This window comes from Varroa jacobsoni, unplaced genomic scaffold (genome assembly GCF_002532875.2).
Source record: "Varroa jacobsoni isolate VJ856 unplaced genomic scaffold, vjacob_1.0 scaffold_388, whole genome shotgun sequence".
Taxonomy (NCBI): Eukaryota; Metazoa; Arthropoda; class Arachnida; order Mesostigmata; family Varroidae; genus Varroa; species Varroa jacobsoni.
The window spans coordinates 274,824-300,675 of NW_019213290.1; the positions used below are offsets into that span (position 1 = coordinate 274,824).

At 41.4% G+C, this 25,852-nt stretch overlaps 2 protein-coding genes and 1 long non-coding RNA gene across 4 annotated transcripts in view; 1 reads left to right on the forward strand and 2 right to left on the reverse strand.

Annotated features, from left to right (window-relative positions):
* Positions 1-4,935, reverse strand: part of LOC147753557 (uncharacterized) — an 89,343-nt gene extending 84,408 nt beyond the window's left edge. The window contains exons 1-2 of the mRNA XM_086968095.1: positions 4,844-4,935; positions 3,786-4,026 (exon numbers count right to left, since the gene is read on the reverse strand). Coding sequence (XP_086824221.1) covers positions 3,786-3,827 — 42 coding nt within the window. The 5' untranslated portion in view covers positions 3,828-4,026; positions 4,844-4,935. The remainder of the gene's footprint in view (positions 1-3,785; positions 4,027-4,843) is intronic.
* A 1,233-nt stretch (positions 4,936-6,168) lies between these two features.
* The window catches only part of LOC111259956 (carboxypeptidase Q), a 22,019-nt gene continuing 2,335 nt past the window's right edge, over positions 6,169-25,852 (forward strand). Inside the window, exons 1-8 of the mRNA XM_022832368.2 lie at positions 6,169-6,305; positions 11,478-11,590; positions 11,821-12,000; positions 14,669-14,808; positions 15,133-15,339; positions 16,118-16,367; positions 18,128-18,280; positions 18,380-18,627. Coding sequence (XP_022688103.1) covers positions 11,575-11,590; positions 11,821-12,000; positions 14,669-14,808; positions 15,133-15,339; positions 16,118-16,367; positions 18,128-18,280; positions 18,380-18,627 — 1,194 coding nt within the window. The 5' untranslated portion in view covers positions 6,169-6,305; positions 11,478-11,574. The remainder of the gene's footprint in view (positions 6,306-11,477; positions 11,591-11,820; positions 12,001-14,668; positions 14,809-15,132; positions 15,340-16,117; positions 16,368-18,127; positions 18,281-18,379; positions 18,628-25,852) is intronic.
* LOC111259957 (uncharacterized) lies at positions 19,940-23,073 on the reverse strand. 2 transcript variants are annotated; one of them, XR_015310813.1, is made up of 4 exons: positions 22,531-23,073; positions 21,614-21,910; positions 21,216-21,390; positions 19,940-20,884 (listed from the first exon to the last, which is right to left on the reverse strand). It is a non-coding gene; the product is annotated as an uncharacterized LOC111259957 (long non-coding RNA). The 2 variants fall into 2 exon arrangements; XR_002679955.2 differs by having other exon boundaries at positions 21,614-23,073.

Genomic DNA, 25,852 nt, shown 5'->3' on the forward strand with positions numbered 1-25,852 from the left:
ATCTGATTGGTCGATAATCAAATACAAATCGATAAACAGCTACATAAACGAGGTAAGGGACCTTAAGGTACTGTTGTGTCTGTGGGCACCACTCCGCCATCGTAATAATTACCTGGCCGATAAGCTAGCCAAGCTACCAAGATATTATTACGCAGTGCAGATGGCGGCTTAAGGACAATGTGATAGCCATAAAAATATCGAGTAAACATCAAAGCATCACGCAGCTTCGCCTCTAGCTATTTACAGCCGTCATCATACGGGTGGCATAGAAAAAAAATTGATGATTTCTTGATAACTACTGGACCAACGAGGTATTGAAGATTTCTTTGTTTAATATGCGTGTGCTTCTTTTTCCCAATCGTTTTCAGTATTAGGAGCACAAGCTTCATTCTAATTGTCGTTGTTTTTATTGCGTTGTTCCCTAAACCGTTTCCGCTTCGCGTTATTTTTCAAGCCTAAAAAAGAAGACAAAGTGCAGGATAAATACGAGAATTACAGTCACATAGCTGTTAAGCTTTGATTCAAAAAACGGGTTACGGCACAGATGAGTCCGTGCATTATCGCGGTAAATAGTCTACAAGCTCGAACGTGCTTCGGCGTAGAGTATTGCAAAATCTTTTTTTATAACACTTTTAGTAACTTTTTAGTAATACTTCTTCGCGCGTTTCTCCACTGCGACTGCCCGTTAGAAGCACAATACAAAGCACGACATAGAATTTGGACTTCAGCACAAGCTGATAAACTGAGTTGTCAAGAGATACCAAATGAAGCTTTTTAGCAGAGTTTGGCTCTATCCTACGGTGGATAGAATCCATAATCAAACCACTAGGTTTCTGTCTAACTAATGTTAGATACTGTGTAATGCTAAGCTACGCATACTCAGGACACTTATTCTGTTTACGGCATAATTTCTATAGCTAAAAAATGTATTTATATATTAGATTAGAAGGTAATGATCCTTCTTTTAAAATGGTAGCACCGAACGGATTCGAAGAACTGAGTGAAACGCATGGTTTAAATTGAAGGTATCACTTTTGAGCTTAAGAGAGTCTCTTTTGGGTCGTACTTCGGACTATCTGTACGATCCACCTCGTATACGCCATATCTATTTCCGCGTTACAGCTTTTTAGCCTTGGTGAACGACAAAAAAAGTCACATAATTACATCCGTATTTACGTTAGGTAAATAGTATTTCCATCGATTTTGGGTAGCATACTCTAGTTTCCCGCTTTTTCGACCTACGCGGATGCCTGCTTGGCAAGGATAATTCCAGTGCAAGCTCATTGTCAAACTAAACTACACAAACTATAAAGGTTACAGAATGCAATGTCAAAAAAAAGCAGCTTTTTCGAAACGAGCTTTGTTTCAGTGCAGTCGAAATGAACCTAGTTAAGGACGATTATCAGTGTCGATTGGTCAACGGTCAATTAGAACTGTTCCAGACCCGAGTTAGGCATAGATTTGGACGTGAAGTTCATCTCCATCCTCGACCACTTGGTTCCTGTTTGCATGAGGCTCTTCTAGATTCCACTTCATAAGTTGCCCTCGATACTTCTCCAACATGAAAATGTCGGAGGATGTCGTTTGCGATTATAGTTACACTACTACCTAAGAATTCAGCAACGGATGCTGACGGCAGTAGTGATCGTCGCAACAAATATTGGCGAAGTAGCACAGGTCTATCTTGCTCAGCAGGGAAGTCAAGTTTTCCACGATCTCGTGTGGCCCCTACTCAACACTTCCAGCCCTCATCGTAGATTGTTTAGTAGGCATGACTATTAATCTTTGTTTCCATGTTCCCCACATACTACTACATGTTAAAAGAAATTCTGATTGTTATCGTTTGATGTTAATATGAAATTTCTAAAACGCGGTAGGAAAAAAACTTTTTCTTATATTTATTGTCGCAAGCACTAAATACATCTAGCATACATGGACTTACCTTACGTTCGACTGGAAAAGCTATTTGGACCTATTGTAGTGTACTGTTCGGTTTCACGATCGCGACAGGGTAGACCATAAATGATGTTATCATACCATATGCAACCGGAACCGTCAAACAATGTGCTCGTTTCTCTGGGGTTGCAGCCCGACTCAGCAAAACCTGTCTCATATATTCGATTTTCCCAGCCTTCTGTGAGAAGGTGGCCTAATTGTCGTAGCTTTAACCTTTTTAAAGTTGTATGAGACGCGGAATGTCCCTTAAACCTGCGTTGAGAGGAGAAGAATCTCAAACCCACAGTTACAATTTGTAAGCTTGTCCGATAGCAGTTGCACTCTCAGGTGCCTTCTTTGACGAAGCCCGTGCGATTTTCACTCAGCATATAAGGTACAAAGACACGGCTGAGGGGCGCCTTGCCAACCACCTGATCTCTAAGTTTCGAGTTTTATATCCGGTATCGCCGTTAGAAATTCCATCAGACGCCCGGCTTCCTGCACGAAACGAGGTCTGTCTTTACCCAGGTTCGAACTTAAACCACAACGTACCCGTAAGATTGGCAGGCAAATACGCTACCCACGAATGCTCTGTCAGCTATCAGCTCCGTTATGAGTGAAAGTTTTGTATGTGGATTTCAACATCTGCTTGACTACATTTCATAGAACACGTTTACTGCGAACGGTTTCTGTGCTCTACTTAACGAATTTCAATACTGACAAAGCTATGGCTAATTTTGATACGACGATAATCACGATTTATACATATATTTCAATACGATTGCCATCACGTATTGTGCACGAAGCGTAAACCATTTCTGAAAGTTGTAAATTAAAAATTTCACGTGCAGCTCTCAAAAGCATGCAGCTTTCGACGCAAGATGAAGAAACTCTCTCTCTCTTCCGAAGATTTTTTTGAGTGTATACGGGGCATAGATTTGGTATTTTGTGTAAGTTTTTCTTCTCACTTACGCCTTCCATATTATTCCATATTGCAGTAACCGATTCTTCGATTGTATTGAATTTCTATTTCCATGAAACCGAGGCGTTATCAGATAAAACATCTTCAGCCATCATATTTAGCGTATGATGGGGCGTATATGCATACTCTGTCAAGCTTCTTGGCATGAAAAGGTGTCAGACGCAGACTGTCACCAGTATGGGCCAGATGGGCACAATTTAAGCTTTCGTTTTGCGAATCGGAGAGTCTCAAGGTTTACAGGTGAAGACCGAATTGTAAATAGTTCTCGTCTCGAACTAAGTAGCTTGGCTAAGTCCTCAAAGCAGGAATCTGTACAAGGACTTCAGGCTGAGTTGCTCATTCTCCTATTTTTTCCCGATGGCTCGATATCTACGCAATATAAATACACACAGACGGATCCATTTATCGATTACATAATGCGTGAAACATATAAACATAATGTATTAGCGCGTTGCCTGTAACAGTGCGCTGAAACGCTCTACTTAGTATCGTTTTCGTCGGAGGTTCGGTACAAACGAACGGCACACAAAATTGTACTGGCCTTTTGAACCGAACGGATTCACGTTTATCCCGTTTAGTACTAAGCGTACGAGCCGCATGCTGTAAATACGAAATGCTTTCAAAGTATATCGACAAGGGCGTATGGGCTTATAAACAAATGACAAATTTAATACCTATTAAGTGTCCATCGACAATCTGCATTAAATAATAACTAGCCAGTAGAAATATTCCAAGTCTTTTTGAAGAACTGCTATCTCATGAGTGCCGCTTTATCTCGTTTCTTCGTAATAGCTTCAAGTTTTTGAAAGCAATATCTTTTTAACAAAAAAATTCACCATATAACTAACGAAGTGTGAGTTTGACTTACAGGGCGTATCTCAAAAAGAAGAAAGCTTGCTCTGTTCAACATATTAATAAAAATTGTAGTTGTAGACGTCCCTCCGTTTCGTGTAGTTGGAATGATGGCTGTTTATGCCTCATCGTACAAGGTTAACATCCTTTTCCTTTTGAATTTGTTTCCGCATTGAGCGTTCGAGAGTTGGCGACCATTGTTTGTTAGAGGCATAGCAGAATTGTTCAGATGGGACGGCCGAGGTGCATAGTGACGCCTGTGAGGTAACGCATGTACAATGCAGAAACTTCGATTTTTTTTTACATACGTAACGGTTCATGTTTGTGTTTGAGCAACGCAATGGATAAGCTACGCGTTATTATTATATATATATATATATATAGTTTATCAAGTGCTACTGTGATAATAGTTCATTGAATGTGCCAAAAATGAATTGTTAGATGTATTAGAAAGATTCGATGTTCAACGATCTACAAATGTTAAACAATGCCGGTCATCTGGGACGAAGGGACCCGTAACAAATTCAATCATTTGCGTCGACGCATCTATTGAGTGGGTCTGGAGATGTACAGTACAACCAGCGGCGTCTGCATACAATTTTGCCGGTATACAAAGTCACGTTAAAGGCCACAAACGAGCAACGACAAGAATTGAGGACCATCAGCTCTATGTCGTTGATTCTTAGCACTTAAAATGCCGACGCCGTCGCTGCACCATGTAACATTGAGCCGTTTTGCCTTTCAGGCCCTTATTTATTAATAGTTTTGCGATTATATATTACGGGCTGACGGTTACGTATTTCAGCTTAGACAGAAAATGCAACTCGTTCGTATTGAGATCCTCCCGGTTACCTGATCTAGCCATATCAAAGCTGACTCCTCTAAGTATCTGACGAAACGCTATAATTTAGATATACGATTGAAAATATGATTACGAAAGACGTATTACAGACAATTTGTTTCCTTTTTTTTTCTGTTGTGTGGAATTTGTTTCGTCAGCAATATCAAAGCGTGTGATGGCATCTTTGTTACAACAACCTACTACCGTTTGATTGTCACAGATTTTCAACTCACGCTGTAGATCGTCAATGCCTCAGTATCACATAGCCGTCTCACTCGATCCCTTTCACACAAACATATCTGGTAGCCACTTCAGTAATTTCAACCACCCCAGAATATTTTCCCACATCTAAAATAAGCAAGATGGCGTTAGCATAACCATTCTTCTATTAATGTTTAAGTCACTGTTAGTCGTCCTACACGTAGAAGGCCCTATCAAGAACGCACATTAGCCTACTTAAATGAAATACGCGCCTGCAACAAAATCTCCTATGTTCCTTTTCTCCGCACAACTTGTCAGCCAGAATCTCAACTTAACGACGCAAAAAACACAGCATCAAATAGTAGTCAAATAATCCGTACTAAACTGACGGTAAGCGCGACATTTGTAATCCTCTAGGGCGCCTTTCATTTGTGCGTCGCGATGACGGTGAAGAAAAGGAGAAGGAGGACGGCAATGCTAATTATGTTATGTCGTCTTGATTTGTTTACAGTTTACCGGAAGTTCTAGCCGTTGCTTTTTGCGTCTGCGTATAGCAAATTAGCGGCCTCGTACAACAATCGTTACTACACGATCAAGTAACAAAGGACAGCAACTTCCACCAGCGTGGAGTTTTTTTTTTGTAGCCCAGCACCAAGGAACCAGCTCGCTTAGCGGTAAACATGCTGGCTCCCTCGATGGACGCCGTCGACTATCGACTGAACGGCGTTTAGCCAGACGGCGCTGGTCCGCTGCTGATGCTGTTCACGCGGACGTCGCTATCTGCGCCACTGTGCGGATCGTTGGTGTTTTTTTTACTTACAAGGGCGTTATTTCTTTTTCACTTGTGTTTACTGGAGGTGTAACAGGCGCGCGGTCAAGAATCGCGTGTTCTTGAAACGTATATCAACATGGTGAATTGGATCGTATCCCCGTTAGCGCATCAACGTCGCATCGAGCTACCATATGACGTCTTGAATTCATTCGGGTAGCGGCAACGGCAGCGTCGTAGCATAGCGTATGATAACGATCATACGTTAACATCGCATAGGCGCTGCCGCCTCGTTGTAATCCAATGTTAAGTAATGACGGGCGGACACAGCAGGCCACATAGAACTAACTGCGTAAAATTGGCCTGAACAGCTGGTCAGTTGTTAGTTTGCTAAAACAACAGTGTTCATCCATATTGATGACTGGCAGAAGAAATTCGACGCTGTTACTGTGTGGCGGCTACCGCCCCCGCCCCCCGCTCCCACCATTGGTGGCTCAGTGAGTGGATCCTGGGGCTTCTCAGCCGCTAAAATCTCACCTTGCCCACCTGTATGCTCTCTCACGTCAATGACAATAATTACACGACTACGAGCAAATGCAGCTCTGTTAGATGACCGAAGCAATGCGACGCGGTTTAAGCGGATGATTGTTAGAGGCGAAGGCCAGCGACAAGCACGCATTTGATGGCCTGGAACAACAACCGTTCAGCAAACGACATCGATCACGGTAGGTAGATTGTTACGTCCCCGCGGCGTCTGCAGTAGCAACGTATAGTAAAGATTACTGTATAACCCTATTCAGTTTGTAGCAAGGACTGATCCTTACTGAAAGCACAGCTGGATGACCGAGAGACGACACACAGACATAGATATTGTACTTAATGATTCAGTGCGTGACTGCGATGATTGACTGGCCTTCGATACTAATCCAATGTGCAAACGGCACTCGTCCACGTGGCGATCAGATCCGCTCAGATCATGAGCGAATTATGCCCTTGTCACTGATTCATTAGTGTTAATGGACAGGCGTCAGCCCATCATGCGATCCTTGTAAAAATCATCTACTCACGATTCCCAGCTATGATACGTTGTTAGCAATGAATAGACTGATATCAGAAAGCGACTTTCAGATGTTTTTAAATTTCGATCAATCATGGTTTATCAGAGTCACCAAGTGAATGAAACACGTCATGATGGTGCTCGATTTAATTTTCTGTGTAACGGTTGCGCTGTAACATGGAACTGGGATCAATCAATTGGGAAACTATGATGTTGACAGTGACAACACGATAATTTCCATCTATTCACTTTTAAACTGGCGGATTAAATTAAGGGATACGTAGTTTCAGATAGGGCCGACTTGCTCCATAGGTACTGCTCGTATCTCCATATACGTTATGACAATTTTGGTACACGAACCTATTACGGGTAAGCGAGAACTTCGAGACGCTGACAGTCTGAACAATTATATATAGCTATCTGCATCTATTTGATAATACAATTGATCGGCTCATTCAAACCAAAGGCTCTTCGTTTTCGCTCTGGGAAGTCGATAGCTGTCCGCTTTTTAGCATCGTGACCTTAGAAACGGTAGTCTATTTTGAACTTTACGATAAAATTTTAGTCGAGCTAGACAGGTATACGTTGTGGCTGAGTACAAAATTTTATGTACATTGCCAGATTTACTGTCTGCGACATGAACATACGCAAAATATCAGCGGTTTCATAGAAGGTCAATCTAAGTTTTTTTGTTCTGCTTTGCCTTTCTTTTGATGTCAAGTTGTGCCGACTTTGACTTATTAATTATTTTAAAAAGGGTCGATGTAAATTTGAAAAGAAACATTATTGAATCATAAAAGCTCATCATCAGCATCGTAGATCTGCCACGTTAGCCTCCGGCTATCGCATCTGCCCCGTTACTTTCATATAGCACGAAGTCGTCCGCCTGGCACAGTTCAAAATCGCCACTAGAGGCGCTGGTGCTATGCGAATGTGAGATCGCCGTGGTAAAGTACGTTTCGACAATGTCAACCATTGCCTAACTGTTTTTGGCAAATTATTGATATAATGAGTGCTGTCTTCAAAACAAACAAGCAGTATAAACAAACAGAGCTAACGAGTAACGAATAGGCAAAATAAGAGTTTCGGAGACGCCTATATCTCACGATGCGGATATGCTTGAATCGTCGACGAGAAATAACCAGCCGACCTAAACAATCCTAGGTTGTAACTTGTCAATTCACACTATTACGTATCTAGTGTCCGAAAGCTGTTACCGGACCTATAAAAAAGAGAATATGAACCTGATTTTTTTCAAGGATGCCGTTTATACGATACAAGTTTTGTCAAAACATGCTTATGCATAAAGTCACGAGAATCGAGCATTGTTTGAGATAATTAGCATATGTATATATAGCTATATATAATATATATATATATATATATATATATAACTAATTTAGCTGGTAATTGGCCAGCTTTTCGAGGACATGTGAAAGGAAACTGGTTGAATTTACTCGAGGAGAAGTGAGTTCATGAGGAAAAATATATCTGTTGCACTACATAAATGTGTCCGAGGTGAGTGAAGCCATCAGGCAAGGAGATCTTGAACGAAACCACGCTACGTGAATAATACGAATGATTCTAAAACGAAAACGGGGGCGCTAAACACCACCGAGGAGGTAACCAAATGTTAAAATCCGAAGTGCAAAAACTTATTCCTGGAACTGACGGACTTCTCACGAAGGCAGAGTTTGAGGTTTGAAAGCTCGGCTAGCCAACACTGGCGCTATCCACATTGTGTGTTACAGAATTTCAACCCAAATACTGAAAATGCGTAAGCTGTGTTTCACGATGAAGTTCAATCTAGTTAGAAGTGCATGTGATGAATTTTATGCGCTATTCGCGGAACTAAAATCAATAAAAAACCTGTTTTTGCCATAAATAAGGGCTGGTTTAGTGTTTACCGTCATTCGGAGATAAAGCTGGCAAAAGAACAGCGTCGCCCTGAAGAGAAAATGAGTTCGGGGTAAGATGATGGCAATACATACGTGGACATCCGAGGCGCTTACCACTACCACTACTACTACGAGCACTCGCCGAAAGCGAAACAGCAAATGCAACCAGATTATCTCAACCTCATCAGGAGACTCGTAAACCATTAACAGCCACAGGAATCGAAAGTGTGTAGTTTAGCTGCTTAATAGCAATGTCGGACTTCATCGCAATGTGGCAATTGCTGGATTGAGTAAAGGAATATAGAAAGTTGGCTTTAACCCACGATGTCCGTGTGTGATTACGGAGTTTTCTATGCCGTAAAAAGGCAACTGCTATACTATTACAATATTCGGATTTTTCACGCATATTTACGAAAACGAAGCCCACGGCGACGCTGCTGACGTTAATTAAGCAGCTATTTCTAGCGTAAGCAGTATAAGAATGTCCGTGTCGATCTGTGTCACGAGTAGCAATGTGAGGTGGTACGAAAAGGTTGCAAACGACGAAAGCGTGGTGTTCAGTCATTTCTGGAGAACAGGCCTTTGCGACAATAAGATGCAGTCGCTCCCTGTGTTGAGTCACACTAGCGAACGATAAGGATATGTCAGGTAACGAATGTCAGTAGCTTTCACCCGTGTTGGCGCACACACGAATATGTCGTTGAAGTAGATTCGATGGGCTGTTGAGCGATTACGGAATATGTACAGTTAGCATCATGCACATGTGGAAAGATCTGCTATGCAGTATGTTCGGCATAAGCCCTCTTTAGTAAACAGATTTCTTACTAATTCCTTCATATTGGCGTCGGCAAAGAGACAAAGCAAACGATATGTACACAAAAACGTTATTTTAAGCGTAGAGCTATATATCTGTTTTTGCGCGGGGTTAACATACTACTGGAGTTCGGTGTATAAACAAAAAAACGTAGACAATAGAAGCGCACATTAGCATATTTGTCCTGCAATAGCAGGTAGCTACAACTCAAATGAAGTATAATGAAATTTTTATGCTTCTGGACAAAAAAAAAATGTGTAACGCTACTGTCGTTGAGAGCTTCCTCGTATACCTAACCAGCCAATCGATCTGCTAAAGTTTTTCTATTTAAAAAAACCAAAATAACAATAGATAATCGTTATCGTTAAGTCCTTAGCAAAATCATCTTACAATGCATATGATTTAACTGGCAGCGTTCCTCCGACAAGAGAAAGAGGTCGATAATGTAGTTCAATGGCCGTTAGTATGGCCGTTCGGTCTTGTTAACCTAAAATCTCATGGCCGTTTCGTGAGAAGTTTAACAGTAAATATAGAAGATTGTCGTTTAATCACCGTTTTATGCAGGAAGTGGTTTTGGCATAACTATGTTATGATAGCAGTGTCCGGGAATGGCGGACGATCAACGACCACCAACCCTTCGACTTACGACGTCATTTGGTCCGCTAAAGCCGTCAAGCGGTGCCGGCCGCGAGTGCTTACCTGAACAAGAATCATTCGGTGTCATTGTAGTTTGTTGAAAATATTTCTTAATCGACAATCGCCATAAGAAACAACGAATGATGGACTCTGTCTTTTGTGCGAGGCTTAGTTATACAACATGGTAGCCCAACGCGGACCTACTAAATAGCTATAGAATTGTCCTTCAATTTTCAGGATTTTTTTGTTATTGTTGCTTCGCAATAATGCGTTACAATTTTTGCGTTACTGGTAACCCATGACGATTATTTACATTACGATATTTTATGAAAGCCGTTAATATTGAACATATGGATCACGTTCTCTGATTCTGATTTGTCATTAGTTTAAGAGATACATTTGTCCAGTATTGATTTGGCCTGGACGAGGTCTCATACAATAAGATAACAGCAGATAATGTTACCAAAGTTCTCACAATGTAGGTGTTTAAGCATTTGATACGTGCATCGGGTCGCCCGAATGGGTTGCAGACTGACAACTAATAAAAGCACAAACATGCCATTGCCTGTAGCGTTGATTGCCCCCCAAATCAAGTTACGATGACTCAGCCATAGAAGCGTGCTCGCCATGTAACGTATAACATTTCGCCATGTTCAATAGTTGAACTTGAATTGAATGATAAATATGCATAGCTTCTTTATTATAGCCGCCAAAACTATGCCGTGTAGGTATTATACTATAAAATTTAAAGTTATTCACGAATTTCGTAAATAGCTGTCATAAGCGCCTATACAAGTTTATAACTGAACTTGTAAAGTTCACAGTTTGCGAATGACAGGTTAGTCTCGAGTAAATGTTCGCACTATCAAAGCTTGAAGCAGATCCCTGTCTTCTGATCTAGGTAACTGTGATCAGCCATATTTTTATCGAATGTACGTCTTAAATTGGTCGTAAGTGATCCTCAAGATTAAAACACAAACCCGCGCTAGTGCTCGTAATTGATTCTCGTTGTAGTTCATAGCGCAAGGTTCAATGTGGCTTAAGGATAAACTTGCCTTCACTTTGGAAAATTACTCCGATAGCGAGTTATATCTAACAGGTACGTGGAAGTAAAATCCGAAAGCGCAACCAAATTGAGACACGCAATTTAAAATGGGACCTAATTCTCCGTGGAATTAGCATGAAAGTCATTTCATCAAAGTGGTTGCTTTGTTGGATATTGATTTAAAACGGGTTGTGCGTGTGTATGAGCGACAGGCATCGGTCTGGCTCGGAAGTGTGATCTTTGAGACAATTAGTTACAGTAGTTTTTTGGCGGAGTATCTGCAATTTATATATTTGACTTGAAACGAAGTCAGTTGCAGAATGTATATGAAGTCGTAGATCTGCCTTCTGCGAAAACAATATCCCATCGGTTAGGATATTTCCGGTTCGGAATAGATAGGGTAACTGGGAAGTGCCTAACTTACTCTCTATGCTATTTCGTATACAGGTGATCTGAGCGATTCAAAAAAAGACACCTACCTACCTACCTACCTACCTACCCTTACTGTCTAGAAGAAACGAGGCTAAACAGTTACGCATTCATAATGAAGTTCGCGTTCGGTAAGTTATTGAGCTTGTCTATATTTGTGTCGGCGCAAATTTCAAGAGATCCTATAGCCTAGAACTGCCGTGGAGTATTTAAGCAAGCTTCCGTTTTCAAATTTCAATTACTGGGTTAACGATCAGTCGACATGTTAGATAATTACGTGCCACTTTACAGTAATGTGATCAAGTATTAACAAAAAACGTTTATCGTCGTTTTTGTTATTTTGCTGATTCGAAATTTTCAGCTACTACTTGCTTGGGGTTGGTGTCTACCGTTACGGGCCTTATTCTGACCTATCATCAAACTGATGCCCACCTACATGACAAGACGCTGTGCGAGGGCAAATTAGATCCTAGTATTGTTAAAGAAATCCGTTCGTATCAGGCAGATGTGGACAAAATTATAAATCACATTTTGACTACCGGTAAGTTTGTCCTGAGGACGCCACTGCGCCTTTGGTTGCGCATCCTACTAAATATAATTCATTTCTGAAAGCCTTGATTTTGTTTCGCTTATTCTATAGAATTGTCCCTTGTCTGGAACGTGGTAAGTGAGAGACTACAAGTGAGACTCGTTACGTAACGAGTCTGTTATTTCACAGCCATCATTAAGGGTGCTTTTTTGGCAAACATGGTTCAGAAAATGTGATGCCGTCCAGGCAAATACGATATGGATAGGAATTCGTATTCGTGCTCATGTATAGGTAAATAAACAGGCTCAGTCCATTAACATTTTCTTATATGTTTTCACTTAGAAGTCAGAAAAATGTACCGACTCATATGGAAAATATCACTTGTTTACGTTTACCGTTGTTCTTCAAAAGTATCACACATTTTCTTTTGCTATTAAGAAATTTACGTGATTTCAATACGTCCAAAATAAGCGGACTAACCGGCTAGCTTTCACTTATTGAACCGATACAATAAAATCCAATGGTAAGTAAAAACCACAATGCAATAGAAACGAACTAACTGTTTTTTGATCCGCGTTTTTTCGCGTGTTCGGCACCGAACCCGTAAAATAAACCTGTGGGTATTTAGTCGCAGCTGGCGGTCAGGTATGAGGTAGAGAAGCGCGCATCTTCTGTTTGGGGGGTCAATAGGAATGAGCCCTAGGAGGAAATTGAGCAGAACAAAGTCTTAAATAAATTGTACAGAACAGGCCAAGCCTGAAGCGAAACAGACACAACGCCCCATCACTCCAGAAGTCTGCGGATTTACGCCCTGCCGAAGGATCCAATGCACTCATTTGTGCCCTTGATAACTATTCAGGACAGCCATAAGTGACTCTGTGGCATAAATGATTATTTAGTTCAAATATAAATTTGGCTCACACGCCCAAAATATACACATAAAACAATATTGGCTAAATATACAATACACATGTTTTTTTTATGAAACTAAATACTAAATTTAAATATTCTTTTTAACTGCGTTCTTAATTAATATTTTGTTTCTGATCAGAGCTAGATTTAATCATTTAAATAGATCAATTATAAGAAGTATTTTATGGCTTGCCTCGTTACGAGGCACTCGATGAACGCTATGGCCACGGAAGTATATGACACAAACGCGAAACATAATAATAGCTAGGTTAGGTGCTAAATTTTGCTTGGGTTTTTGGCAAAGTTCAGTGATACGACAAACGTCTAATAGGATCAAACAAAATAACATTCCCTCCTTAGTAACTCCCTGCAGTAAGCGGCGTCCAGCTTACGTTTACATGTATAATTTATCTTTCTATAAAGTGAAATGACTCATAATATAGCAAGGAATTCGCACCTCCGATCGGTATGCCATGTTAAGATTACCAAAAACCACAAAAAGTAAAGGGGTACTAATAAACTTAACTTATTAGTATGACAAGGTAAAAAAACTCAGTATCGCAAAAGGCCACGTAATATCTATGTTTAGCTGCCGATCGAAAATACAGAAGTACGGTTTATTTGTACGCGCATACGTACGACACTAGATAGACAGGTCGTTCTGTAGATTACTGCGTTTCAAACATCTTTAACTACCGATTGACTGTTATCCGGCCATACAATTTGCTTGACGATCAATCTATCGTCGTTTCATGCATGGTAGGTAGTACGTACCGTTTGTCTTTGTCAATCACTGCTTAATTATTCACGCAGAAATAATGGGTCTACATATTCACACATCGCGGTACTGGCTATATCTGTATTTCTGAAAATCAGAGACCGTTTACTAGGATATTTTTCGATAGTTGGCGAGTCATAGTGGACCAATAGAAGATCACGACATGGGTTCCAACAGCAGCGGCGGAGCCAGTTCACTATATAGACCTGGTCTTCAGTGAAGATTCTCTTACAAGAGACACGGTGAATTGTTCGTTCAAGAAAAAATCCTACCCGCAAAAATGTGTTTTGTGAAAGGGCTTTACGAAGATACGCTAAAAATCTGACAAAGCCGTGAGGTAGTAACAAAATTAAACCAACGTGTCACATAACTTAAAGGAAGATTAACAACGAAAGCATACTAGCGTTTGTTTTTCTTTGTTTTTTCGTGATAACAATGACCCATTCTGTTACCATATAGCGACTTGTGACAAAGAAAAGGGATCCTCTGTGATAACCGTAGACGACTAGGCCAGCAGACGGATGCAACTGAACCAGTAAAACATCACCTTAGCAGTTTTGAAGATCTGATGCAGGTGTATCCATTGTAGCTTCACGTGTCTTGGTCCTCCGATTACGTACAAGTCAATAATTAGACGCGGTATGGTTTAGTACGTTCGCCGGACACTGCTTACCAAGACCTCATGAAAAATTATTAAAACCGTAACATGATTTCAAAATTGCTCCTCTAAACGCTTGAACTTACGACAGCGGAATAATAAAATAACCATCCTATCATATATAAACATATATCGTCATTATCACATCAATTATAGCTTCCGTTTGAATATACCCCGAGGAACATATAAATAATATGTCTGGATGTGTGAAAAAAATTTCTAAAATATAATAAATGTTCTATTGATTAGTTGTTCATCAATAACACGCATTTTGTGTCGCGGCTTTCCTGCATAATTGTCTCGATGGAACAACATTGCATCTGGTTCGATAGAAAAGGGCGAGACATGGCGTCAGTTGGCGGCGTTTGTTGATAAACATGGGCCGCGCTTCACTGGAACAACAGATCTCGAGAACGCCATCGATGACCGAGTGAAATACTTCACCGACGTGGTTCAACTCGGACCTTCCCAGGTGGGTCGGGTAGCTTTGGAAACCTTGCTCACGAAAATCTTTTTAACGGTGTCCTTAAACGTTTAAGTTTGGTAGTTAATAGCAATTATAATGAAAATCGGATTGAGGGGGTTGATTCTCAGTTACAAACGCATTCATAATGCCATGCTACGGAGTTCACCTATATCCATCTCGGAGGAACTACACCTGTATCTACAAACGACAGCTTGCGTGAATATTGGTTGGGGCAAGTGTCAATAAAAAGAAGCCGTTTGCATGATGTGTTTAATCGAATGTAGGATTAGTTGCAGTGAAAAACCTATTAATTTCGCGACATCGATCTAGGTTCATACAGAGTATGTTGAAGTTCCTCGTTGGAACCGTGGCGAAACTGAGGCAGTTCTACTGAACGCCTGGGAGGGCGGCAGAAATAAGACGTTGGGGCTATTAAGCCTTGGATATTCTGTAGGCACTCCCTCCGCCAACGGGCTTACAGCCGAGGCCATCGTGGTCAGATCATTCGATGAAATGCACGCCAAACCCGACAGCGAGGTTAGTTATGTCACACATCTGCTCTTAGCTTCTCGAATCTCTAGGCGTATCTTCTTATTCTCTTCTTATTGAAGGTAGAATTGTAGTGTGTTAATCGCATATACAAAGACGTATACCTACAAAGACGTATACCTTCTAGTATAATATCGTTCCCTATTCCACTTAATTTTTTTAGCCGAAATTTTTATTTGAATTACACATTACATTGTACAAGCTAAGTAAGGCGTCTTACTTGCACTATCTGAATTGTCCTATTTTCATTCAAGAAGAGTTGTGACAGTCTTCAAGTCCATCGTAATCACGCTTAAGGCAGCGTTAATTTCTCATTTTTCCCCGTAAGCACACACGTATCACACAAACATCCCAAGAACGTAATGGCCCCTCTCACAAACGCACAATTTAACTATGCTGACTATGGCAGAACGAGGAATTGCCTATCAACTACACGAATGTTGGTACATGAAGGTTTTCCACAAATGAAGGCTCACTGGATAGGCAAACTAGAGAAAAGATCAGCGCTGTCTTACGGGCATTAAGTTCAGCCCAACGTTGAAATCCTTCAAGGATCCCCCAGGCTAACGCAAATTTAAACTCACTATGTAGTATTTTCAGCGGTAGCCTATCAATTGGCAATGGATACAATCGAGTATGACGTAGTCAAGATCGTATAATGTCCAATCTACATTTCAAGACGATAATGTTTAATCTGCCTCGACCTGTCTATAGTTTTATTTCTTACAGATGCCTAATCCGCCAATTACTGGTATTCATTTTACAGATTCAGGGCAAAATTGTCGTATACAATCAGCCCTATGTCAATTACGAAACCACAGTGAAGTACAGGTTGATGGGTGCCTCACAAGCAGCCTCAAAAGGTGCTATTGCCGCAATAGTTCGGTCTGTCACTGGTCATTCTCTGTACACACCACATACAGGCATGATGACATACGACAGCAAATTTCCAAAAATTCCGGGTGTTTGTATTACGGCAGAAGAAGCGGATCTTATGTGGAGAAAGCAGCAAAGAGGTAAGTAGATATATTTCTCCTACGATCCGGTGAATTCGTTAATTTTCCCAGCCGACCAAAATAATGATCTGTTCAAGCCACTGGTATATTATCTATTATTTAGTTACGTTTGCACTAGTACACTGCAAACGTGATCAAGCTTACGTCAAGACGCACATGCAATGAAGAATAAAGCTAGAGTTTCTTTAATTTCGGGTCGATGGTCGTAATCGGCCGTACACGTCCACGAAGCTTAATTGCTGCCATTTTTATAAGAGATGTGCTTTCTTTCGGCTCCAATCACGAGCATGTATGAGTAAGACATATCCTCGAAAATCTGTCGTGATTTTCTGTATGCGATCACTTTGATAATGAATCCTACGAAAATAACCAATCCTCATCTTTTCGTTTTACTACTACTGGCGTGTGTGTGTGTGATGTGTCACATGCAGTTGGCTAAGTACTTCGTACAGGCCATTCTGTTCACAGCTATTACTGGGCATCAGCAGATTGCAACTGAATGGAATCAGCGTCCAGTCACCCCTCTGCCATGAAGGTCAACTCGACCTACTTGACAACGTGCCTTTATAAACCTGGGTCTAAACCCAGGTATATTTGGCCCAGACAATGATCCGCTGACGAATCAGAAAACATTTTCAAGAAGTTCAAATGTAATACAGTCATTTCCGCTTCCCACTTGCGCTATAGATTTCGATAACCTATTGAATTCCGGATGATCTATTATCTATTACTTCTTGGACGAGAATTCAAAGCCGCATTGAGGTCCTACGAATTAAGCTGACACAACTGCCCTACACTAAAGGCCAGCTTCGAGCTTCTGCGTAAATTGTGTATTTAACAAAAGTACGACCTAGCCAGAATGCAGTGTGCCCTTTTGCTGTTAGTTGTTATTCCCGATAGGGAAGACCTACGTCACATTGCTTTGTGTCAGTTCGAGCGTGGTGCGCATAGCTCCCGTGTTGGCGACAGAAAATCAGTTTTGAATTGAACGAAAGAGAAGTCGGTTGTTTTCTAAAGCTGTCCTATGTATGACAGGGCGAAATAAACTAAATAGGAGCAAAAGTGTCAGCGAGCGCAGACTGTGAGGTACGTACCGCCCAATGGATAGCGTACGAAGGGAGCAACACGCGAAAGAAAGTCCGATGGGACATGCCTGCTGCAAGGTTTAACACGGTTCTGTCGGATCGCCCCTGAATCTTTGAAGGTCTGTGACAAACAAACAACTAAGGCTTTGTTAGCTTGGATATCTGTTGGTTGGATATCCGAACCAACCCCGCTAGATAGAAGTAGCTAAAAGAATGGACTCGTTGCAGCATGCTTCTAGAGCGTGAAACACGTAGGATATGGGTGACTGTGCATAGATCGATGGGGTTGGCCAAACTGTTGAGGATTCGTAACGAACGAACAGACCACTGGTACATGGGCGGTCAAATGAGATTCATACGAATCATTTGTTTATTAACAAAAATGACATCACGTTTGAATTGGCTAAAAAAAAATCACAATTTTTAATTTTATGCCATCTAAATCTGGCTGGACAGAAACGTAACTATTATAGATATTGGTATGTAGTTGACTTCAAAAAACGTTCACTGCGTAGCTATATAAACTTCAAGAACCTTTTAATAAGGTAGAATTCTAGATGTACAGTTCATTGAAGACTAATCTGATGAGCAGTGAAATATTCGAAAATTTACCATTTAAGTATAGTATCACACGTTCAGTTCTGGAGTATCCGCTTGTGAATTATATACCAATAGGTGAAAAGCTGCGTGTTTTTCTTCGGTCAACGGCTCATCTCGATGAAAAAACCGTAACTTCACGTAACACAATAGCAGACTTGAGGGGTACGGAAAAACCTAACGAATTCGTTGTAATTAGTGGACACATCGACAGCTGGGACGTCGGACAAGGTATGGAAACTAAGCAATATAATCCTATTGTACGGCTATATATATATATAGCTATAGCTCGTTTAAAAATCTTTTTGTTGCCATCTGGAAAAACCACAGGCGCTATGGACGATGGCGGAGGCGCTGCTATAACTTGGCGGACTCTCCAGGTGCTCCGCACCCTCGGATTGGCTCCGCGTCGGACGATTCGCTCAGTCCTCTTCACCGCCGAGGAAGTGGGTATTCTTGGCGGAGAGGCCTACTTTGCAAAGCACAAAAAATCTGCTGCGGATGTACAGTACATTATGGAATCCGATTATGGGACATTTACACCACTCGGCCTTACGACCGCTGTCAAGAACGACCAAGTGAGTTGAGATTCTCTCCAAACAAACATGTCTAATCTTCAGATATTTACTTAGAAACAAAAGCAGATTGAGCTTGGAGGACAACAAAGTAACCGTATTATATCGATCCGTGTGTATAACCAAATATATAGGTTATCCGTATAGACTTAGATGCTCGTCACTCAGACATAGGACAAACTGAAATATTGCCTATTAAAATTCCATGCAGATATTTTGTTGGTTGTTCCTGCCATGGACGAACAATAATAAATATCCGGGAATTACAACGTCTATTGCATATTCAACTAGATATGAATGTCTTGCTGAACGTGGAAACTCAATCCGCAAACTGCGGATAAAGAATGAGCGGGACGATGTGTCCTGGCGTGGTCAGCACAAACTATACGTTTACATGACGCTGCACTTGAAAATTTTTTAACGTGGCCTTGTGCAGATTAAATAGTCCTCTTCTTAGGACCGATTGCCTCTTTTTATTCAAAAATTGAAAATCGTTTGCTCGAAAACAGATTCGACCGAGGACAGTATTGTCCTGCTGTCTCTTGCCTCACTCTGACCAAATGAGGTCATGTTAAGTCATCTAGGGATAGCGATTTCGGTACAGGAGGATGATCAGTTGCTTGCTGCTGCACGTATTGGTCCTTGTAGCGCCCTGTAAGGAGCTCAGTGGATAGACTATTGGGATAATGCATGCGAATGCCTCTGTATGGCCAATGCTTTTATCCGTCTGAATTTCTCATTCCTTTTCTTCATCCTCGAATGAGTGGGAAATCGTACGATAGCTTGCTCATTGATAAAAAAACCGCCGTTCAGCATATACCCACTTCGATAGTCACAACCGTTCTGTCGCCAGCTAAGTGGGTGACCGGCATTCGTTTATACCCATACAGGTGACTGCAGTTTCTAATTTGCCTTTTCGAGTAAAGGACTAGGGATCCGAGTCGCGGTGAACAAATTTCAATGTATATCCCGTTTCGAAGCGGCGGCGGCTTGAAAAAACGCTTCCTATTTGACAGCTCAAATCCGTCAAGCATCGAGCCGTGTCTGTTTTATTTACGCTAGATTTACCTTTTCACCAGGCCATCTTACTTCTCTTAGTCAGGTTAGCAGGCAGCGGGACCTGCTAGCTTTCTACACAAACAGCGCCCGCACAACTTACGTTTGAAAGTACCCGCACGTTCTTTACACCTCTTCATATGCAGGATTATTTCTAATACAGTGATGGCAGCAGCTATCTCGGTTAACATTCTAAGGCAAAAAAGAGAATACCTGTAGACACGTTTTTCAGGTAATATATCAATTTTAACAAATTTTAAAGTTTATTATTATTGTTACATCATGCATGTTAACAGAGACAGAACAATCCACGACTCCCATATTAATAACTAGGTAGTAGCTATTACTACCTAGTTATTATTTCTATTCGTGAAATAGGTCTTCGACCTATCTCTTAATAAACTTAGCCAGTTCAGAGTTCACCAGTGGACGGAAGGTGGAATAGGAACAATCACTATTCATCACATTTAATGATCAATCATCATCATGAGGTATTTGATGAGACCTTGCGGATGCTGCCTCTGTCGAGTGGGCAACTGCACTGAGTGTCGCCTACTCTTTCTCAGAAAGTATGCCCCCTAAATTTAGTCTCTCTATATACATGAGGGACACTCTATATACAATCATCTATATTCTAATATCATTTCTTATATCTTCGATAATGGTATGTCACACTCGACTATGAGTTGTTTCGTAGCAGTCTTATTTCGTCTACTATATAGGAAAATCAAGCGAAGCGAAGCACCAAACATTCGTCGCTCCACGCCATAACCAGGCCCTCGATCCGAAGCATAAGACTCCTGATCGAACATTTAGACCCATAATCCTACTCGACAGGGGGCGATTTCTAATGCAGTTCCCATCCTACTAGAACCCTAGTCATTTGGCCTTCTCTGCTGCCTAGCGGCAGAAGCAGAGGGGCCGTCATCAATAGCATCACGTAGACCATAGGATGACGAGTTTTATAGACACTAGCTTAGTGAGCGAATAGCTTGCAGATTTCGTTTGAGTGACCTTTCGCAAACGTTCGTGATCTTCCACCGCTTTTTTCTTCGTGCAACAGTTACGCCAGTTTACGAAATCCGTATGTGTGAACGTTGCTGCTCTTCTGCCCGTCCAAGATAGTTTTGCGTCATTCCATTCCGATTGGACAGTTTGCTTGAACAAGTAGCAGAAAGAAACTCAGCCGCAGTGTCGCTGGGTGCTGCAACGCAATGAAAAAGAAATGGCGAAGCGGTAGACGAAGGACAGAAGCTTGCCTGCATGAGTTGTTAAAACTTCAGAAGACGTTACTGATAACTCCAAAGTATCGCCTCACGAGGACCGCGGTATAAATTGTCGAGAGACATCGATGCAGAACACAAATATACGCACATAGGGTGATTATCTCGGGGACAAAATTCTCTCTACATATATATATATACATAGAGAGATGAGAGAGAGAGAGAGAGAGAGAGGGTAAAAGGGATAACCAATCACCTGACCGATAGATTGGGACGGTTCAGTTTTCAAGGCTAGCGACAGCAAGCATTTACCGGAAGTGTTGCAACGAAGCTCAATGACGTAGGCGTGATTCTGCATATCCTCATTTGGCGACAAATTAAAACGAGGTAGTTCTATTGCGTTGAAGGGTGGTGCCTCTTTCAGTGTTTCGGATTTCGTAACAGACCCAAGCTTCTCCACCAAGTCACTATGCACGTAGAGCAATAACTGGAGATACAATTGCTGCGGTTATTATACAGATAGGGGAATCAGTTTGGTCAGATTGATAAGCATCCACTTTTGAATATCTCGTGGTAGTCGTGGGTCTGCTCAGATATTTGTTTAAAGCACAAATAAGTTGTACTTGGCAGTACTTTGTGACGGTAAAAATGAACTGATAACGCCTTGTGAATCTATGAATAGAATACGGTTAGCAAGGCATAAAACTTACTTTATTTAGCGTTGCATTTGCTTAAGCCAAGTAATTAGTCTCACAACAGCTGCCAAGTTATCCCCTGTCAAGTGACTACTTCAGCTCCTGATGATGTGGCCTCACTTTGCGCTTCTCCCAAGTTTCCTTCATCGGCGGTGGCGTATTCGTCTGGTGGTGTGTACAGATAGATTTGTACAGGCTGATTCCTTCCGTAATGCTAATTGGTACCTCCAATTTTGGATAAACGCCAGTAAGCACAAGAATTGCCGAAATGAGAGCGACGATTCATACCGTTAATTCCGGCGGTATCCTAGCCTACGAAGTTCGGTAGTTGTTAACACGGACAGATTTCCTCAAATGATCAGTCTTACCTAACATATGGGTTTGTAAATAGCTGGACTCGTAATTAAAAAGTCGCAGACTTAATTCCCAGCTGCGATCTTAGTTTAAAGCGTAACTGAATTTCTATCGTGTATAATGTATTCCTGGCGGTATAAATAAGAAATAAACTAGGAAACAACGGTCGCAGGCATAAAAGTCGAACTTAAATTGACATTTCGGAAACGGACGAGGCCTTTAGCAGTAACAGTAGAGGGAAAATGAGGTTTTTTTTTTCAAAAGAGCGCACGAAAAACGTTAAAGGTTATAAATACGTTAACTACAATTAGATTCCTCCAATTAATTATTTTCTCTGTTTGTAGACAGGTGTGATAAAAACAAAAAAAATCATCGGAATATAGAATGACCGTCCGTTCAATATTCAATTATATTCTTCTCCCTAAAGTCAAAAGCAAAAATCAGCCAAAGCCTGCTCGCTACTACTGGGCGTTTTAGCCGAATCTTCGTAAAACTATGTTATTGCCTTCCTGTTCTGAATTACTATCAACTACGAAATGGTAGTGACACTCACGAGACATTTTGTCAAAAGAGCTTACCGTACAAATAAACGATCAAACAGTAATAAGAAGTAACGGGGGACTACCACGAGATGATGTCAAAGTCCTATCCGAAAATAGCCGTAGGCAGCCGTGCCCCCAGTCGAGCGGGATCTGCGGCAACCGTGCGGCCCCAACGGCCCAACGGCGGAACAGGATATGTATGAGTCTCAGAATGAAAAAGGCTAAATGAATATGACTTTTTGCCCATATTCACTCGACCCAACTTAGCCAGATAGCTAATATTCGTGTTGCAGCTGCAGAAATTAACGGCATCGAATAATACGTGTTCGTTAAAATTTTGTCACAACGACTGTCCTCTTAAAATACTGTCGGTCGGTAGCTTAGCAGAGCTAGGACATAGATCCTCGAGTTGAAATTTTTCCCTGATTACCTGAAATTTAGTGGTCAGCGTACGTATAAAATATTGGTAGTGCTTTTTCACAATATTATTCGGTGATACTAATAAATTCATCCGTTAAAAATTCAAAGCCTCACTGAGATTACTCGTATTGCCTTAGAAACCTTCTACAGTCTCCCATACAGACGTACTACTGCATCTTTTTGAACCTATGGAGACAATGTACATTAAAAACTGATCGACACATCTATATCTAGCATGGTAGTTATCATAGAGGGCCCAAATTGAACAATCTCGTGGGACTAAGCGGGAATGGACCATATTATACCTAATCATGACCATACTCACCGCCTTATCTATTACTCGATCTGAATTAATGTCTACGTCGAGATTAGATCCTGAGCCGTCTTAGTGATGTCTCTCGGGCTAGTGGGCAAGCATGCACTGCCGGAAAGCCTAATGGAAAGCAGAAGTTCCTATTCTGCCTACTTTTGCCTATCATTATGGGTTGCTGATGCATGCTAATTATTAAGACCGAACGGGCATCTCTGGCATTCTCTCACGCGCATCGACGGTAACCTCATCAACTTCGATGGCACCAACACGTCCACGTTCTTTAACAGCTTTTTGACCGTAAGCCAGTCATATATATATGAGCAGTATTCCATCCGCATTATCCACTTGTTCTACATAGCGCAGATGGCCAGAGTAAACACTATGCAATCGTTCGGCCTATTGGGACCTGTGTATTACAGGAAATTTTCCCCAGCAGTTCTACTAGTCGAAATAGCAAATATGATAACGATTAGTCGTCAGTGGGGTTCGCGCCATATCTACCCGAGATCTTTTCCATCCGACATATCCTTACAGAGCACTGGGTTGCCGATGTGCGCTTGAACCGTCGCCCTTCCCAACACTGGCAACCTGTGAGCTTAATTTCTGCTCCAACGCTGTAGTCGAACCCTCTGTTTGGCATTATTCCATCGACATATGCCCGAAGCGTAGCAATGGCTATTGCCACTGCCTGCCATAGAAGAGGTCATCAATCACTAACAGCAACAGTCACAGTAGACTGGGCCGTCTCGATGCCTTTGGATAACGGATTCTGCAATTTCGCGCCTGCTTTGTGAAAGGCACATAGCTACTCTGCTGAGCATAGATATATTCCTGCCGATGCCAATTTTCCAGTAGGCGACGAATGCTGATTGCACTTCTACATACTAAACCGTTATTAAATAGGAGATCATACAGTAAGTGGAAGAGGACTAAAACGCTAGGAGCCGGTGGTTCATCAGGCCAATCTGACGAAAATATGCCAATTTCGTGCAGCACAAGAGAATCAGCGCTAGCGCAGTGGTAGTGGGTAGTCCGGGTAAGCAAGCGAGCAACGACTTTTGCAGTCTATTCTAGTGCGATACCTTTACCAACTGAGGCTTTCTACCGACCAATAGAGCGTTATATACGACGTGCTTCTGTTGTGCTCCTCTGCTGTGCTGAGCTCTACCGACGCGGTACCAGTCTAGTAATTTAAATGTCTATATTTACAATTAAAAAAAGTAAGATGATAAAAAAAACTAGTGAGCTGGTGATGCTCGTAGAAGTGCTGTTATCATCATTGCTGCGAACGTTATTACCATCACTACCGTGATCAAGGGTGTACGATCCGGTCAGCTGTCGATTAGCTCGGTCACTCCCGTGTATTGATGACCTTGGCCTAAACTATGGATATCAGAACGAACATTGCTGTGGGATCTACATATTTATACGGACTTCAGGTCACACGAACCTAGCGCTACACTGTGGCACGTAAAGCCTCGACAGTCGATAAGTTGGTTCGTCTAGTCATAGACGACGAGGCAACCGACCGATCAAAATGATGCTTCCATTGTCAGGGTGCTATTTCAGGCTATGCGATACCACACAGCAGGATAATAAGGTAAAATAATAGGCTAATGCATAGTATTATCAACAGTTGAATAGCTGCGCAGTGTGATACAGTGGGATTACGATGCGTACTTACGCTGATAAAAAAAAATATTCGAAAAAAAGATTATTATACATATATATATGATACCCTAAACGCTGTGATAGGGGTATAAGCGTACTGACAGGTGCTCTCCACCACAACATATGGGGAATTGTATATTTGCCAGTTGCCAGGCGCTTGATTTAACTGCGACTACAATAATTGGTAGTAAATTTTATAAAACCTATGTTCTATTATGATTTCTCGGCGATTTTGTGGCAGGCGATTTGAGTGAAAACTTTATGGTTCAATTTAAAAAGAATGCCTTTTAATTTAGTCGAAAATAGGCTTGGATGCAATGAAACATTTATTAATATAAATGATAATGGGGCAACGAAATTGCATACTTCCACTCGCGGCGTCAGTGACTTGTGAGTCTTAGGGAATTTGAAATATTGGGCCGTTTTTTGTTAAATTTTCGGCGGGTGTTTCACACTTGCAGATGCCCCTGTTGTCCATTGCAAGTACTACCACCAACTTGTGTTCAAGTCACTCGATAAAACCAGATTCGCGATTTCTTTGCAGGGCAGCGTCATTCTTTTCCCTGGCCTCTTTCGAGCTGACAATAGTGATTGAAGTTTCGTAAGTTGCACGTGAAATAGGCCTTGCCACTTCCAATTGGTTTGAGGTTTCATAGGGGGTACATTTTTAACTTAACTTCTGCATTGCCGGTTTACGATTTATAATTCTGTTACACTTCATATATGAAACGCTACATAGCCTTTATACGGTGAGCTCTGCTTTCGCAACAAACCGCCTCGATCGACGCATTGCATCTTCGGGTTCGGACATCTATCTAGTCGCTTATGCGGTGGTCTTCCATACTTCAGTCATAGGTTTTAAAACATGTACATTATTCAAGCAGCGTGTTTTCGCTTAAGACCATCCTGTCTAATGTCTTCAACAATTTTGGATAAATTTCTACAGTGTTGTAG